General features: G+C 45.8%; 3 protein-coding genes across 3 annotated transcripts in view; 1 reads left to right on the top strand and 2 right to left on the bottom strand.

The window, feature by feature from the left end:
* gnao1b (guanine nucleotide binding protein (G protein), alpha activating activity polypeptide O, b) overlaps nt 1–13,515 on the bottom strand; it is a 33,541-nt gene that overhangs the window by 7,746 nt on the left and 12,280 nt on the right. The window lies entirely within an intron of this gene.
* Nucleotides 3,123–4,521, top strand: exosc6 (exosome component 6). Its single transcript, XM_017725623.2, has one exon. The coding sequence runs from the start codon at nt 3,272–3,274 to the stop codon at nt 4,085–4,087; it is 816 nt and encodes a 271-aa protein (XP_017581112.1). The 5' UTR covers nt 3,123–3,271; the 3' UTR covers nt 4,088–4,521.
* Nucleotides 6,814–10,434, bottom strand: tmppe (transmembrane protein with metallophosphoesterase domain). Its single transcript, XM_017725601.2, has 5 exons — nt 9,367–10,434; nt 9,154–9,264; nt 8,895–9,060; nt 8,641–8,780; nt 6,814–7,726 (listed from the first exon to the last, which is right to left on the bottom strand). Exons 1-5 carry the CDS (start codon nt 10,055–10,057, stop codon nt 7,536–7,538), a joined length of 1,299 nt encoding a protein of 432 aa, XP_017581090.1. The 5' UTR covers nt 10,058–10,434; the 3' UTR covers nt 6,814–7,535.

Genomic DNA, 13,515 nt, shown 5'->3' with positions numbered 1-13,515 from the left:
CTTTCTGCATCAGTGTAATCAGAGAATGCAGTAAAGGGCCTCCCTGCAATCCAGACCTGCCTCCCTTTGAAAAAATGAGGTGCATTATGAAGCACAAAATGACAACAAAGGTCCCGTATTGTTGCACAGCTGAATCACTGGTTTCTGTTTTTACTACCATTTCATATACTGTCATTTTTAGAATTAAGGCTTGTATTACAGGCTGTATTTGTTACACGACTGGATTGGACTGACTTTGTTAAAATGCTTAATATGGAAAAAGGATAACATGGCACTAAAACAGTAACCTAGGACCACCAAACCTCCCTCATTCGCTACTGATGACAAATACGCTCTACTGTGGAAAGGATGAAGCTGTCATCTAAAAAGAAAAGATCATTTTTTACATTAAGCTTTTTTAAGCCAATGTAAGAAAAATGCTCAATGTGGCTTAACGTACTAAAACACCACCACTAAATTTCCAGAACATGGAACTGATGTTATAGAACTTGGGTGCTCAGTCCTGATGCTGGAGATCTACTACTCCACAGAATTTAGCTCCAATCTCCAAGTAGTTAAGGCTTTCAGGGATATCTGAAAATAAGAGTCAGGTAGACGTCTAAGTCAGTAGAATTGCAGAACCAGGATGGGGCACTGCTCCTGTTCTAGAAGGCTGGCTTAATATCTTACAGCTGAAGTACTACATGAATCTGGATTTATATCAGGGATGCCCAACCTCAGCCGTGAGGGGCAGGCGTTCCAGAGGTTTTTTAGCTTCCCTATTTCTAAATCATGCAGAATTGGCTTAACAGAACAATAGGAGACAAAGATGAAATGTGATTGAAGCCTGTGGTGTTACAGACTCTGGCCAGACGGATCGGTAATATGCCTTTTGAAATAAGATGGGCATTTTATACTTACCTCTGGAATGTACTGCCAGAAGTACGAGCCCTGTGTAACTGTGTCCAGCTCTACTTGGCTGAACCAATTCATTACATTCCCTGCCACCATGCATAACTTTGTCCTGCGAACAAGCAGCTAACAGTTCCCTGAAACTGTCTGATGTGACACATTTGAGATTAAGGGTCAGAGATGTGCTAGTCAAGTTTGATTTGGATGTGAGTTATGAGGACATTATGAAGCCCCGCTGTGAAGGGAAGCTACAGTCAGGAAACGGCCCACATTCATCAGTGCAGCTGCAGTTTGATGGTGAAATGCAGGAACATGATAAACTAAAACCACAACCTTCACTAAGCTGCCCCTTCTAATCATTATAGACAGTGTTTTCCAGCTATAGGCAGATGCTGCCCACTTCTACAGCCCAAGTTCTCAGAGTCCTCCCCTCTCCCTCAATTAGTCTTCCCTCAATTATTTCCCTGATTATTTATCCCCGTCCTCCGAGGCTCCCTGGTAGTGCCATAACAGCGCCCAACAAACTGTCCCAAATCCAATAAACGTTGGATTTAGGGCATTCAGTACTGGCGAGTTGGTGTCTCTTCATTCTCTTTTCACTTCCGTTCAGGTTTTCTGGCAATCCCTGATTCAGTATGGTTTTGGGATGCTCCCAGTGGTGGGGTGGGTAACTGGGTCTGGGAGTGCGTTTTTGGACTGTTACTGTGAGCTAATCTATAAATTCCTGCTTATAACCACGTAAATGTTCTGACATCATACATATCGTTGCTGTCGGAAGAAAACCTTGTATCTCCATTTTTGGCATTTTTCAGTTTTTACATAATTTTAAAGTATCTGTTACTCTTTACATTGTTTGAAAATTTTGTGATGAGTGGCCTAAAAGAAATTACCCAAAATGACATGGGAAAAATTCTGGTTCCATTGACTTACATTAAAGGTGAAGTGGGTTTTTTCCTTGTCCTGTAAAGTTACCATTTTGGAGATACAAGGTTTTCTTCCGACAGCAGCGACACGTTCCACTCAAGCGTTTATATCGCTGTTGTGGGACAAAAACCCCATATCTCCAAAACGGTAACTTTACAGGAGAAGGAAAAAACCTACTTCGCTTTTAATGGAAGTCAATGGAACCAGAATTTTTCCCAAGTAGTTTTGGGCCGTTTCTTTTGGTCCATTCTTCATTAAATTTACGCACAATGTAAAGACCAGCAGGTATTTTCACATTATGTCAAAAACTGGAAAGCAACAAAAATGCAGATAGGAGGTTCTTCTGACAGCCATATGCACTAATTCAGTTAAACGTAACGGTCACCGCCTTGTAATCCGTGAAGTTTAGATTCTTATTTCTCGCCCCACCTTAAGCGAGGTAGCAGTTACCTGCTTGGGCGCCAGGTGGAACAGAAATGTGAAGAATCTAACACAAACCTGGAGAGGTTAGCGAGCGTGAATCTGCCACTGGTGAACACAACATGTGCGTGATCAGCGACTGCATCCCTGTAGGAACAAGCGCACCTGTAGCACGCTCCTCTCACACCTTACCCCGCCTAACCGCCAGATGGCCCTACCGGCGTCGCCTATCCAGCGACTTTTTTAAAATAGCGACTACCGACTTTGTCTGGTGTTGCTGGACTTTTGGAGACCCTGAGGTGAACACACACACGTTCTTCAGCTGCGGGTCTCACAGCCGGAGGAGACCCACGCCGCTCCACGGCCACACCGCACACGAACTGCGCATGCCCAAAGCCGCCGCTGACCCCGCCCCTATTTACAGAGCGGAATGTAAATAAAAAATATGGGGGAAAAAAACAAAAAAGAAAGAAAGAAAAAATATAATAATAATAATAATAATAATAATAATAATAATAATAATAATCTCTGCCAAAGCGTCTCTTTTAAGGTGACTCTGCCGGTCGGTCCCAGCCCGGACAAAGGAGCGTAGAGCAGCAGCTCCGCCCCCCACAACAGTCTTCTGACTAAATTTGATGCGCTAACATTTAACAACACAGGACAAAATCGATTTACGTAGCGTTAATTTATGTAAAAATGTATGTAATGTGGGTCTAGACAAAGCATTAAAGTCACGAAGCTATTTTGAGAAGCGGCGGCCTACTTCAAAGGCAAGAAAAGAAGTGAATTTATTCGGAGCTCATTTGTAGTTCTAACACACTCAGAGTGTTTTACTCACTTTCTTCTCTCCCGCAGGGCCATTCCTTTATTATACTGCTTCAAACGGACCATTACGAGGACAGCCAATAGCCGCGTTCCTTACTGAGGGGTGGGCAGCGCTGACCCCGCCTAGCCGCCAGGTGGCAGTACGAACAGCGACAGCGGTGGATGTTTTCGGTTTCCCACCTGGCGCGGACCCGTGTGAACAGCGTGAGAAATGCCGGTAGACACGAAGCGTGTCCGCGGGCCGGACGAGTCCCAGTCTCCGCTGGTTTTTCTGCCTCCCACCGCGCAGACGTGTGAAGTCCTCCGCAGGCCGGGCGACCGAGGGAAAGGCGACGTCCGGCCGCTGTTCGCGCGTTGCGGGCTGGTGAGCCAGGCGAAGGGCTCGGCCTACATCGAGGCCGGCAACACGAAGATCATGTGCTCCGTGTACGGGCCGCGAGAGACCGAGCGGAAGGACGACACCGACATGAAAAGCGGCCGCCTTGTGTGCGACGTGAGGCTCGCGCCTTTCTCTTGCCAGAAGAGGGGCGCGTGGATCCAGGGCAGCGAGGAGAGGGACCTGTCCTTGGCGCTGTCGGAGAGCATGCAGCCCGGTGTGTGCCTGCACAGGTACCCGCGCTCCCAGATAGAGGTGAACGTAATGGTGCTGGAGAACGACGGCGGCGTCCTGGCTCACGCCGTGACCTGCGCCTCCATGGCGCTGGCGGACGCCGGCATTGAGATGTACGACGTGGTGCTGGGCTGCGCGCTGCGGCAGGATGGGGACTCGTGCCTGGTGGACCCGGACTTCTCTGAGGAGAGGGGGAGCTGGCAGGCGGGCTACGGTGAGAACCAGGGCCGCGTTACCGTGGCGCTCCTGCCCAACTTCAACCAAGTATCGGGCCTGCATGCGGACGGGGAGATGCGCGAGGACACTCTGACCGCGGCCGTGAGGACGTGCATGGATGGCTGTCATAAACTGTACCCGGTGGTTCAGCAGGCCATACTACGGGCTGTTAAGAGAAAAGCGCCTCCTCCCGAAAAATAAGACCTGGAGCCCTTTCGGCGCGTTTGGCCCTCTCCGTGTTGTTTGACTGTGTGAACGTGTTTGAGTGTTTTATTCGGCACATCTGAGCTCTGCTCATAATAAAAGCGAAGAGTCTGATTGTTATTGTTAATTATCTTGCCATGTCAAACTGGAGCCCTCCGGGCCAAAGTGCTGCGTATTCACCCTCACCTACCGCCCTGACTTCAGTTCATCAAGACCTTGCTAACTAAAAGGTTTGCTGAATCAGGTGTTCACTGAGGCAGCATTTCGGCCCCCGAGGACTGGAGCTTGACCCGTCCGCCCTCGTCCGCTGCTCTTGGCTGCTTTTCTAACAGGGGTTCCCAGGCTCTGCTCTCAGGCTCTGTTGTTTTCCCAGCTCTGTTCTTTGAGCCCCGTTCCAGGCATATTGTAGTGCTTTCCCTGCTTTAACATAGCCCTTCTGCTCATTAAGTTACGGTAGTTAATTAGATGGGGCAGGAATGTGCGGAGCGGTGGGCCTCCAGGACCACAGGTTGGAGACTCCAGCCCGCTCCATATCGACAGTCCCCTGCAGAATGACCAACAGTGGAACACAGGCCCTGCTCTAAAGCATAAGATCCAACACACGAGGAGTTTGTTAATGGGTTAAATCTAGTGTGCTAAACTGGGGAAAACATGAGGATATGGGACTGGGAAGTACTTTCATAAAGTAACTCCACTTCAGAAACACAGTCTACAAATAACACCCAGGTCTGGAACAGGGCAGTTGGGGTTCAGCAAAGTTTGCCATGTTCCCTTCTCAAACACGTTGGGTACTTGCAGGTCTAGTTAGTCGTGTTGGAACAGAGAAATCAAAAAAATTCTGCTGGACTTTGACCCACCAAGATGAGTGTTCCACTTCTTCAGCAGTGTTTCCCTGTTAGCCTTGTGCCCCACTTGCCAGCGTTTTTCCTCCTTTAGCGCACTCAAACGAATAAAGCGGATAAGCTGAAGGAGGCGGGGGGGAAGAGACTGCGTTCCATGCCAGTTTACTTGTGGACCAGAATTGGGAAACACTGATGTGAAGAATGTGTGTGTGTGTGTGTGTGGGTGGGGGGGGGGTGTCTTAACACAAGCAACTGTGTGGAATAAACATCATTTTTTCATTCACTTGCTGTCCAGTTAATTCAGAATTGTATTTCTGCACAGGAACTTTCAGCGAGACAGCAACATTTTATAGTACGCTAATGAAGTGGGTGTATTAAGGGGTTATTAACGAGTAGGTTATAAGTAACAGAACATCAGCTGAATGATCACCACTGTTACAACCTTCAGAATTTAAGTTTAATATAATTTAACAGTTGCAATGCTAATAAAGAACTGATCACTTACAAATGAGTTACAAAAGAACAGCCAATCAGAATACAATTCACATCAAAGTGCTTAAAATCCATGGAACAGTTATGACGCTTCTCTCAACATAAATAAAACAAAACACACAGCCTATGGCTTCAGTAAGATTGTCATGTGGCAACCCAAGGATAAACGCAGACGTGTATGTATTGACAAGTTATTTGCATTAGTTTTACTAATAGAGAGATGAAGATGAAAAAGACTAATGTAAAAAGATCCTTTGTGTTGTTTGTGGACATCTGCACTGGTTTTACCTTTGAACTGGCCTCAGAAAAACAGTGCATCTGAATTTTCCAGCTAGTGGCAAGTTTTCATACAGGCCTGTTCCTACTATGGTCATCACGGTTGTTGGCGTGGATAGTATAGACGCAAGACAGCTTGAGCCTGTTTATACTTAGCCGCTTTGCGTCTTGGGCTGATAGAATACTGATTGCATAGCTGTGCGATCACGAAAAGAGTGTCAACACAGTCAAAATAGATTAGCACAGTAACTTAAAATGATTTGAGAGGCATTGGAGATGAATTAGTGTAAACATCAGTTTCCATATGCATAATCATAATTCTGTCCAGACAGAACTAGTTCAGTACAGAAGTTAAGGTATGGTGTGGTGGAGACACATGAATCCAACGTCTATCACATGTGAGATCCTAGTGTCTGACATTCGTTTTGGTAGCTAGTTATTCAGTTAGTACGGTCAGTGAAAGGACCGAGCATTGCACTCTTCTACTACTGCTGCCTCAATGACAACAAATTAAAATATGTATTAAAGAAGCTCCTGTGATCTTTTGACCAAACTACACTGTGTGCACAATTATTAGGCAAGTGAATATTTTGACCGTATTATCATTTTTAGGCATGTTTTCTAACTCCAAGCAGGATAAACTTGAAGGCTTAATGGATGTAGGCATAGCAGGTGATGTGTATCTGTGTAATGAGGGAGGGTGTGGCCTAAGGAGGTCAACACTCTATATCAAGGTGTGCATAATTATTAGGCAGCTTTTTTCTTCAGGCAAAATGGGCCAAAAAAAAGAGATTGAACTGACTGAAAAGTCAAAAATGACCAAATGTCTCTCAGAGCGATGCAGAACTCTTGAAATTGCTAAGATACTGGGGCGAGATCACAGAACCATCAAACGCTTTGTTGCAAATGGTCAACAGGGTCGCAAGAAACGTGCTGAGAGAAAAAGACGCAAAATAACTGCCAAGGATTTGAGAAGAATAAAAGATAATAAAAAACATGTGTTTAAAATAAAAAACATGGGAAAATGTGTTTCATTTAGCTGCGTAATAATTCTGCACAATAATATTTGCCCAGTAAATGTGCACATATAGATTTTCTCCCAAGAAAGCCAAAACCTCACTTTTACTTCCTTAAACATTCATGTTTGAGGTTTAACATTTTGGATTAAACGAGAGCGCTGTAGCTGGTCATTAATAAAAATAAACCTCAAAAATAAGACTTGCCTAATAATTGTGCAGCGTAGTTTCTCCCTTTTGTTCTTCTGAACTACAAAACTGCAAAGAACAAAAACGGAAATTATGGCATTTCATAACGTGGGAAAAGCAGCGTGGAGCTTTGTATTTGCCTAGATTAGATGCATTTGGACAAATTTTTATCTGGGAATCATGTGGATTCAACATCCATGAGGCGGCTAAGTGTAAACAGGCTCTTTGATGCAGCCACGTTTCCATTTCTTCATTTTAAAAGTAGCACCGCTGCTAAACGAGCTCACTGTAACAGAATTCTGGCACACCTCATTTCTTTTTTTTCTAGCTAGTCAGCAAAGACTAACCCTTTCTAAGCTCTGGGACGTGGTAAGTACAGCAGTTGATGAATATATCAGCAGTGGTACAGAGGACGAATGATCATGCTGACCCTACGCTGCAGGACAATGCCTATGATTGATGGCTATTTAGGCACATTACAATTTTGTGGTGGAGCTCACAGTGTGGCAAATCAGACATCCTGGTATACTACAAAAAGTGCTGGTACTCCATCAGTCTTCATTAAATTAATGGCACGTAGTGGTCCAATTCAAGCATGCGTGTGTGTGTGTGTGTGTCTGGCAGGTAAGGTCAGGTAGGTCTTAGTATGATCTGAGTGATCTCTGCACGGCTCCCGATTCTCATTGGAATGCCATAATAGCCCGTTCCTGGGGTAACGTAGACCATAGTGTGTTCGGAAACACGGTAGAGTCCACAGAAATACGGGTTCACCAGGAATGCCAAGAGAGTGAGGGGGAACATCTGGCCAGCGTGGGTGTGACCTACACACAAGCAAACATATTAAAAGCATCATATGCCGATGAGTAATGAGTATTTTTGCCATAGCATTCCAGTAATATTTGGGCAATGAGGGTTCATACCTAGTTCACCTGCCATACGTGAATATACACTCACCGGCCACTTTATTATAAATAAATGAATAGGTTCAGCTGCTTGTTAACACAAATAGCTAATCAGCCAATCACACGGCCGCAGCTCACTGCATTCAGGCATGTAGAGGTGGTCAAGACGACTTGCTGAAGTGCAGACCGAGCATCAGAACGGGGAAGAAAGGGGATTTAAGGGGCTTTGAACGTGGCGTGGTTGTTGGTGCCAGACGGGCTGGTCTGAGTATTTCAGAAACTGCTGATCTGCTGGGATTTTCACGCTCAACCATCTCTAGGGTTTACAGAGAACGGTCCGAAAAAGAGGAAATATCCAGTGAGCGGTCAGTTGTGTGGACGAAAATGCCTTGTTGATGTGAGAGGTCAGAGGAGAATGGGCAGACTGGTTCCAGATGATAGAAAGACAACAGGAACTCAAATAACCAACCAGAATCTCTGAGGAACGTTTCCAACACCTTGTTGAAAGTCTGACATGAAGAATTAAGACAGTTCTGAAGGCGAAAGGGGGTCCAGCCTTTTACTCGCTACCTAATAAAGTGGCCAGGGAGTGTATGCACCAGTAAAATGTATTTACACTTTATGTAGTCATGTCCATATACAGGTCTCAGCCAAGATAAGAACCACCACACCTTGTTTCAAGTCAGTCACATATTGCTGACTAACTATACACACTTGGCCGCACTCTGTAAAAGAGTTAGCTGATCCCATCCCCTCAGAAACAAAAAAGGACATAGCAGATCCTTTAATGAGATGATTCTGCAGAACGTGTGAAATAAGTTCTGAATATGTACCTGACAGTACCAAGTTGATATCTGGCCTTTGCTGGAGGGCCTTTTTAGCAGCATGAGGCTGATGAGCCAAAAGAACAATGGGATTATCTTTACTGCAACCACTCAGAGCCTTCTCGATGTCCATCCCATGACCAGGATACCTGAAATATCAACACACAGGACAGCAGTGCACATAATAAGCTCCAGATTTGAATATTCAAAAAAAAAGGATGGATAAAGTGGGGGGTTGGGGTAACTGAGCGCTTTAGCCTAACCGTAGCATGCTGGCCTCTAGATCATCAACGCCAGCAAGACAGATCCAATCTTGGCTTTGACCAGGGCGGAACACTCGAGCGTGGCTGTTGTGAAGTGGTTGGATTCCCTTTGAGCTCAAGAACTCAAACCAGCTCTCCACATCAGCAGTGTAGTAGTCATGATTACCTAATGCCCGCAGACACAGATCATAATTCATTTATATGTTTCATATGTAGCTGTTAATACCGTTCCTCCATCTGTGCTGCGCTCCCACCTGACCTGTAGCAAAGTAGGAGCCCAGCCGGGCTTGGATGAGCCCCAAAGGTTCTGCAGCAGTCCTCAACCGGCTCACCTGAGAGTCTGTCAGATCACCGACGATCACCACCACATCTAAAGCCAAAACACACACATCCAAGAACAATGGCAGAAATGACACGGTATATATTGGGCCTACCTGAAATCAAACATCCAGTGTTGTTATATTACAATTACCTGGTTCCAGATGATTCACCATGGTAACAATGAGCTGTAGTTTGGACCGCCCAATTGTAGGTCCCAGGTGTATATCTGACAGCAGAACTATCTTGAGGCCATCCATAGAGGCAGGCAGCTTCTCCACTGGAACTTCCACCTCCACGACCTGCGGTGGCTGTGCGGCATTAAATAATCCATACACAGTCAACAGTGCGGTCACCATCAAGGCCAGAACTGTCTGACCGATCGCTGACCCATCCTGGCCGTCTGAACTGGAGGAGCACAGCCGACTCACGCAGCTAAATGCCACCAGGAAGAATACAAGAATGATGTAAACGCCTAAGCACGTGTAGCTCAGTAGAGCGAGCCAGTGGGGCTCCGTGTCCACCAGGTAAAACATGCTGAGGTAGCTGCAGTGAGCGAGGACCAGGAGCAGCAGCACAGCCGCACGCCAGCATCTATGAGGCCACGTCCGGGGAGCCGGTCTGGAGCCATAGAGGCGCCTCACCAGGCGCTTCCAGATATACAGCGAGCCCAGGAGCAGCAAGGAGTTAATGAAGAGGAGAAACTGCACTCGGAACAGAGAAGCCCGCGTCTCTATGTCCACCAGGTCCGATAGCAGCGTTCTAGATATGAGCATAGAGAAAAACACGACCCCCGTGGCGAGTCCCACTTTCCCCTCGGCAGACAGGCGAGCGAAGCCGAACATGTCTGTACTACACGCAGGTCAAGCGCTATAATGCAGCCTTTATAAACGAACCTTGAACTGTTTTACCATGACGGACAAGCAGAGCTGCTAAAACACGCAGCGCCCCTCATGACAGCCCGTTAAGGTGAGGAGGTGCACTTCCGCAAACAACGACCTACACGTCGAGATTACCGCCACCCAGCCTCCCTAACGCCGCTAAAGCCTGCGCCGACTCCCGCGCCGACCCCCACACAGAACCCACACAGAACCCACACAGAACCTACACGGCCGGCCCGCGTCGCCAAGCTGTGTAGTAGACGGTTAAAAGGACCACATGACTGTTCCGGAGTTCAAAGGCAACAGCACTGCGTCAAGCTTCACAGGAGGCGTGGCCAGAGTGACGATTCAGTTGTTACAGGACCACTTTGCATAAACGGTTATTTACATAAATCTCCTGTTTTTACAATTAATACAACTGCACAGTCATCCTGTATATATATATATATGTGTGTGTGTGTGTATGTGTGTATATACATATATATGAATAATGTAAATAAATGTGTGTATATGTGTATGTATGTATACACACACACACACACACACATACATATATATACAGGATGACTGACGGAGAAGCGGCTTAGACAATGGATGGATGGATGGATGGATGTGTGTGTGTGTGTGTGTGTGTGTGTGTGTGTGTGTGTGTGTGTGTGTGCGTGTGTGTGTGTGTGTGTGTGTGTATGTAAAACCTGGTTTACCCTATGTAGGTACAAAACTATGTTCCTTAATTTTCCTGCATATAGCAGCCATGTGGCTTAACAAGCTATTCAGCTCCGCCAGTATATTCAGTGAGGCCACCGTCTACAGATCAACCAAAATCTAGATCCGCAGATTTCGACTATTTAGACACACTACATGTTACTCAGCAAAGCAATGAGTGTAAATGTAATGTAAAAGTCACTACCATACTTACTTCTAGAAGGCTATCAGACTCTGAATTCAGCCCTACTAGAGAATGCAGAATAACCTGGGTTAGACAGAATAACAGCATGTCTCATTAGATGGCACACACACATTTTTTAAGCCGCTTCTCCCTCAGGGTTGGGGGGGTACTGGAGCCTATCCCAGCGGTCGTCGGGCGGAAGGCAGGATACACCCTGGACAGGTTGCCAGTCCATCACAGGGCAGACAGACAGACAGACAGACATACACAATTACACACACACTCACACCTGGGGGCAGTGTAGCACGTCCCATTGGCCTGACTGCATGTCTTTGGACTGTGGGAGGAAACCGGAGAACCCAGAGGAAACCCACACAGACACGGGGAGAACATGCAGACTCCACACAGAGAGGACCCCGGTCACCCGGCCGGGGAATCGAACCCAGGGCCTTCATTAGATGGCTTACTTCCACATTATTGACATTAAGACTCAGGTACTTCCAATAACAGGGGAAATGTGATGCTTTTTACTGTATTATTTCTAAACAAATAATATGATCAAAACGAATCAAGGTCATGAACTGAATTACGAAATTATTTTCAGCAGCAAATTAAATTTAAAATATCACACCTTATGTTTCAATAGGGAACAAAGTGGGATTCCAGTGATTTTCAAAAAGTCTGCATAGTCTATTGCGGAGACGTTGAAAGTGGTTTGATGTTAGATGGTTGAAAGTGGACAAAGTCGAAGTAAAATTGATCAATTTACTATCCAAAATCACCAGTGAACTTACATGTATCTTTGAGTTTTTACATGAAAGTTGTGTTGTGTCTTATGACACCCAGCATGTACCTGTCTTACAAGAAAGGTTCAAAAACGAGTCCAAATTGTTTATCCAATCTGTCGTAAAATGATGTCTCAGGTATGAAGAAGCATATTCATAACCACTTCATGAAATAACATGAAATAACTTTTCTATCACCACCACAGTGAACAACCCTGGCACTAGAATGGAACACTTCACACAGGGGAACCACTCTGAATGACTTTGTTTGAATATCAACCATTTAATTATGCAGAAAGTTTGAATAATTGGTGGGATTCGCCTTTAACTTAGGTGATAAAAAGGCCATTGCAAAAGACAGGATTTATGATCAGTGGATCTGGAGTTGCTATAAACCCAGATGTGCTTTTAAAAAGATAAAATATGCCAACTACAATTTCTACATTTGATTTTATAAGGGCGCCATTAATTGTGAATAAACATGTTTTTCTGTCTTTAAACGCTATTGCATTACTGAAAGCTTATTATTTTATACGTTTATTTGTTCATTTTACGGAGGATGTCAACAAAAAATGTTTTTTTAATCTGTAAACTGCCTGCCATATTTATATTTATGTATATGTATCTCACAAAAGTGAGTACTAACACCCTGTTTAGACATTAATGTCTGTGTGTTGTTCTTTTCAGAGGACAGTAAATCTGCACTGCTATACAAGCTGCACACTGACCACTTTAAGTTAGATCCAAGGTTCATTTCTACAGTTTTCACTCCCCCATCCAAATCACTGAATTCAGGTGTTCCAGTCACTTCCGTGGCCACAGGTGTATAAAGCCGAGCCCCTCGGCCTGCAGACTGCTTCTACAGACATTAGTGAAAGAATGGGTCGCTCTCAGGAGCTCAGTGAATTCCAGCGTGGTACCGTGATCGGACGCCGCCTGTGCAGCAAGTCCAGTCGTGAAATTTCCTCACTACTAAATATTCCACAGTCCACTGTCAGTGGGATTATAACAAAGTGGAAGCGATTGGGAACGACAGCAACTCAGCCACGAAGTGGTCGGCCACGTAAAATGACAGAGCGGGGTCAGCGGATGCTGAGGGGCATAGTGCGCAGAGGTCACCGACTTTCTGCAGAGTCAATCACTACAGACCCCCAAACTTCATGTGGCCTTCAGATCAGCTCAAGAACAGCGTAGAGAGCTTCATGGAATGGGTTTCCATGGCCGAGCAGCTGCATCCAAGCCTTACATCACCAAGCGCAATGCAAAGCGTGGAATGCAGTGGAGTAAAGCGCCACCACTGGACTCTAGAGCAGTGGAGACGAGTTCTCTGGAGTGACCAATCACGCTTCTCCGTCTGGAAATCTGATGGACGAGTCTGGGTTTGGCGGTTGCCAGGAGACGGTACTTGTCTGACTGCATTGTGCCGAGTGTAAAGTTTGGTGGAGGGGGGATCATGGTGTGGGGTTGTTTTTCAGGAGTTGGGCTCGGCCCCTTAGTTCCAGTGAAAGGAACTCTTAAAGCTTCAGCCCCAAGAGATTCTGGACAATTTCATGCTCCCAACTTTGTGGGAACAGTTTGGGGACGGCCCCTTCCTGCTCCAACATGACTGCACACCAGTGCACAAAGCAGGTCCATAAAGACGTGGATGAGCCAGTTTGGTGTGGAAGAACTTGACTGGCCTGCACAGAGTCCTGACCTCAACCCCATAGAACACCTTTGGGATGAATTAGAGCGGAGACTGTGAGCCA

This window comes from Pygocentrus nattereri, chromosome 15, assembly GCF_015220715.1.
Source record: "Pygocentrus nattereri isolate fPygNat1 chromosome 15, fPygNat1.pri, whole genome shotgun sequence".
Lineage (NCBI taxonomy): Eukaryota > Metazoa > Chordata > Actinopteri > Characiformes > Serrasalmidae > Pygocentrus > Pygocentrus nattereri.
This window is presented reverse-complemented; position numbering and strand designations above follow the sequence as displayed.

Bases quoted from the DNA above. Each gene is read 5' to 3' on its own strand.
- exosc6 (XM_017725623.2), top strand. From the start codon at position 3,272: ATGCCGGTAGACACGAAGCGTGTCCGCGGGCCGGACGAGTCCCAGTCT.
- tmppe (XM_017725601.2), bottom strand. From the start codon at position 10,057: ATGTTCGGCTTCGCTCGCCTGTCTGCCGAGGGGAAAGTGGGACTCGCC. The intron at 8,781-8,894 runs GTTAGGCTAAAG...TTGATATTTCAG, and splicing joins CTAGAGGCCAGCATGCTACG to GTATCCTGGTCATGGGATGG. The intron at 7,727-8,640 runs GTACATATTCAG...GCTTGTGTGTAG, and splicing joins TATCAACTTGGTACTGTCAG to GTCACACCCACGCTGGCCAG.